At 38.7% G+C, this 3,750-nt stretch overlaps 1 protein-coding gene across 1 annotated transcript; it reads left to right on the plus strand.

The window, feature by feature from the left end:
- Nucleotides 1-640: 640 nt before the first annotated feature.
- LOC113301919 (benzyl alcohol O-benzoyltransferase-like) lies at nt 641-2,901 on the plus strand. The gene is made up of 2 exons (XM_026550758.1): nt 641-1,268; nt 1,657-2,901. The coding sequence occupies exons 1-2, from the start codon at nt 816-818 to the stop codon at nt 2,596-2,598; spliced, it is 1,395 nt and encodes a 464-aa protein (XP_026406543.1). The 5' UTR covers nt 641-815; the 3' UTR covers nt 2,599-2,901.
- The last annotated feature ends 849 nt before the right edge of the window (nt 2,902-3,750 follow it).

A 3,750-nucleotide genomic window follows, 5' to 3' on the forward strand; every position in this document is an offset into this window, starting at 1 on the left:
ACCTAAAAATTCACATTCAAGACTAATTAACCAAAATACTGCAATCACTATTGGTGGACATAAAAAATCTCTTAATCTCTTTATAAATCATTATTGACTAACCCGTATCATCGCCGTTGTGAATAATCTCTTAATCGCAAGAAGAAAAAAAAAACAATTTTATCTAGGCGAATACTCAGAATAATCTCCATATATTGAACTGAACTAGGCGCCAGAGGTGGACATCTAATACTCTGCCTCCATTGTTAATCTTCCGATTAATTGATGAGGACAAGAGTTGGACTAAAAAAATATTTTATCGACAAACTTAACAAGAGTTGGCGTATAAATTTTTATAAATTCGTCAATGCTTCCAGTTCCGATTACACTTTGCATAATATTGCAAGCTAATAAAAAAAAAATAGTTATAATTCAGGGTTTAAAATTAATGGGAAAAATAAAATGAAGGACGTTAAAGAAATTCCGCGGCAAAGACTCTCCGGACCAGAGTCTAGGTCTAAGTCCAAGTAAACTTATAAGTCACGTTTTTCAAAATAAAATAAAATGTGATTCTCGTTATACCATCCAAGAAGTTCATACCGCAACTTCATACAAGAATTGAGCGACTTAGGTAGGTCCTCATTCATAATATTATTTCATTGAACTCCTAACATTATCACTCTACCAAAGCAGCTCTTCATTTCTATAAATAATGCCTCTACCTCCAACATCAAAGAACACAACTGGCTCTCTGTCTGGCTTTACGTAACTCTTTTCATCTTCTTGCTAGATCAATATCTTTGTTCAGTCCATCACCAAACATATACACAATATACATGGCTTCTCCATCAGCATCTCTTGTATTCAAGGTACAAAGACGGGAGCCCGAACTAATTAGTCCAGCTAAACCAACACCTCATGAATTTAAGTACCTATCTGATATTGATGATCAAGAAGGTCTTCGTTTCCAAATTCCTGTTTTTCAGTTCTATCGAAAAAATGAAGTTTCCTTGGCAAGTGGGAAAGACCCCGTGGATGTCATAAGGAAAGCATTAGCCGATTCTCTTGTTTTTTACTACCCGTTTGCTGGTAGGCTTATAGAAGCACCTGGGAGGAAGTTAGTGGTAGAATGCAATGGCAAAGGTGTCATGTTCATTGAAGCTGATGCAGATGTGCGTCTTGACGAATTCGGAGATGCACTTCAACCACCTTTTCCTTGTCTGGAAGAGCTCATTTTCGATGTCCCAGGTTCCGGGGGTGTGCTAAATTGCCCTCTCTTGTTGATTCAGGTGAGATTTGGAAGGTTATATATTGCATAGACCCACAGTTATTACATATATAACGCTTTTAAATTGGTCAAAACTGTTCTTTGTTTGCAAAAAAAAGTGGCTAATTAAGTAACTTTAGTTACCATGAACTAGAGAGGAAACGACACGTAACTGTCGTGTTTTTTTAGTAAAGAAACGGTCATACAGTCATATAAATAATATAACGTTGTTTCTTCTAAATTGATAGTGCTACGATCATTTTCAAAAAAGAAAAGAAGATATTGTTGCAACTTGCAATCATGTTTACACTTTAATAAAAGAGTAGGTTCGGCAAATTTCAACCTTACGTAGACCTACCTGTCTTTAATTGGGATAACTTGTCTGACTTTTTTATTGTTGATGATGATAGGTTACCCGATTACTATGTGGAGGATTCATTTTAGCCATTCGGCTCAACCATACCATGAGTGATGCTCAAGGTTTAGTACAATTCATGACAGCTCTAGGTGAAATTGCTCGAGGTGCACTCGCCCCATCAATCTTACCCGTGTGGCAAAGACACATCCTAAATGCCCGAGATCCCCCTCAACCCACATTTGCGCATCGCGAGTACGATGTGGTACCAGATACCAAAAACACTGTCATCCCTCTAGATGATATGGTACACCGTTCTTTCTTCTTTGGTCCCCAAGAAGTGGCCGCCCTTAGAAAACACGTGCCATCTCATATTCAATCGTGTTCCACCTTTGAAATGCTCACCGCATGTCTCTGGAGATGTCGTACCATTGCAATCAGTCCAGATCCCGAGGAAGAAGTTCGAATGATCTGCATCGCGAACGTACGTGGGAAGTTCAATCCACCAATTCCGGAGGGATTCTATGGTAATGCCTTTGCGTTTCCAGTGGCAATATCAACTGCAGAGAAATTGAGCAAGAATCCATTAGGATATGCACTAGAGTTGGTAAAGAAAGCCAAGAGAGAAGTGACGGACGAGTACATGCGTTCACTGGCTGATCTTATGGTGAAAAATGGACGACCACATTTTGCAGTTGTGCGAGCATATCTTGTTTCGGATGTAACCCGTGCTGGGTTTGGAGATGTGGATTTCGGGTGGGGAAAAGCAGTGTATGGTGGGCCAGCGAAAGGTGGTGTAGGAGCCATACCTGGGGTAGCAAGCTTTTATATATCATTCAAGAACAACAAAGGAGAAGATGGAATTTTGGTGCCAGTTTGTTTGGGTGGACCAGCAATGAAGAAATTTGCGGTAGAGATTGAAAAGTTGATCAGTAATGAACCATCAGCTGATTCCGAGGCTCCCGTAAATTACAAGTTCATCACATCAGCACTCTAATTAGGTCATACTAGAGCACTTGCTGATCCAGGATTCGGACAAGAACAGTTCCAATTTCCTTCGTTTCAGACTCCGAGACATTAGGATTTACGAGTGTGGCATAGTAAAATGAACTGTTATAGACCCTTAAACTCCGGTTTGTGACCGGATAGCATTTTTTCGAAGTTAATGTTTTCTTTCTCTCTGTTTTCCGTCTTTTATGTCAAGCATAATGCATGTAGAGTGGTAGTTCTTGTACGAAGAAGAAACTCGGTGCAAAAGTATGTGAACGAATAGCTTATTCAAATCATTTTTATTGTTATACTTGCTTAAATGCTCCCAGCCACTTGATTCGAGTTCGAGCCAATAAAAAAAGATAACACGCTATGCATCATTTTTAGCCTCGCGTTTTTAGGGGCCACTCGAAAGCATTTAGGGGCCAACAATAAAACAAAAAAAGTCACCCAAAGGGAAAATGTAGCCAGCCCTTATCTCGCGTAATTCGTAATGGCGAAATTACCCTTATATATTCAGAGGATATGATAAAATTGTTATCCTCCGATTGCAATCGGAAGCCAAAATATTTCCCAGACTTCCGATTATAGTCGGTGCAGTATTAGAATGATTTGTGTTTCATTTTTTCCATTTCTTTTTCATTTTTGAGTTGTTAGAGTTATAGAGAAGAAGGTGAAGGAAAAAAAGAGAAAACCCATTTTATCACTACAAAAATGGATGGATATGAAGAAGAAGGTGAGAATCATGACGAAGAACAAAATGTTGAGGGTTCACGACCGTTTAGAGAAGACGATTTGGGGTATATGTTGAATGATCCAAACTTTTGTGGAGAGGAAAACATAGACGACCCTTTCATGGAAGAAAATGGAGAATCGTCCGATATTGAAGCTAACGATGCATGTAAAACACAGGTATTGTGTTAAGAAACTCAAATACTCGATTTGCATGCGTTTGTGTGCTTTTGTAAACAAGAAAAACCGATTATTGCATGCATTGAATGCCATGAACTACCCAGATTCGGTAGATAATTTGTAGAATAAACCTACGAATATAACACACTGAGTACCAAATATGTATATTCAGTAGTTACAAGATACTAGTTTACTGCCGAAGATGAGAAAAAACCCCAAACTGGTTTTCCAAAAATATCTACATTCG

This window comes from Papaver somniferum, chromosome 8 (genome assembly GCF_003573695.1).
Source record: "Papaver somniferum cultivar HN1 chromosome 8, ASM357369v1, whole genome shotgun sequence".
NCBI lineage: Eukaryota > Viridiplantae > Streptophyta > Magnoliopsida > Ranunculales > Papaveraceae > Papaver > Papaver somniferum.

Coding starts and splice junctions, on each gene's coding strand:
- LOC113301919 (XM_026550758.1), top strand. CDS start 816: ATGGCTTCTCCATCAGCATCTCTTGTATTCAAGGTACAAAGACGGGAG. Junction 1,269..1,656: donor GCCCTCTCTTGTTGATTCAG/GTGAGATTTGGA, acceptor TGATGATGATAG/GTTACCCGATTACTATGTGG.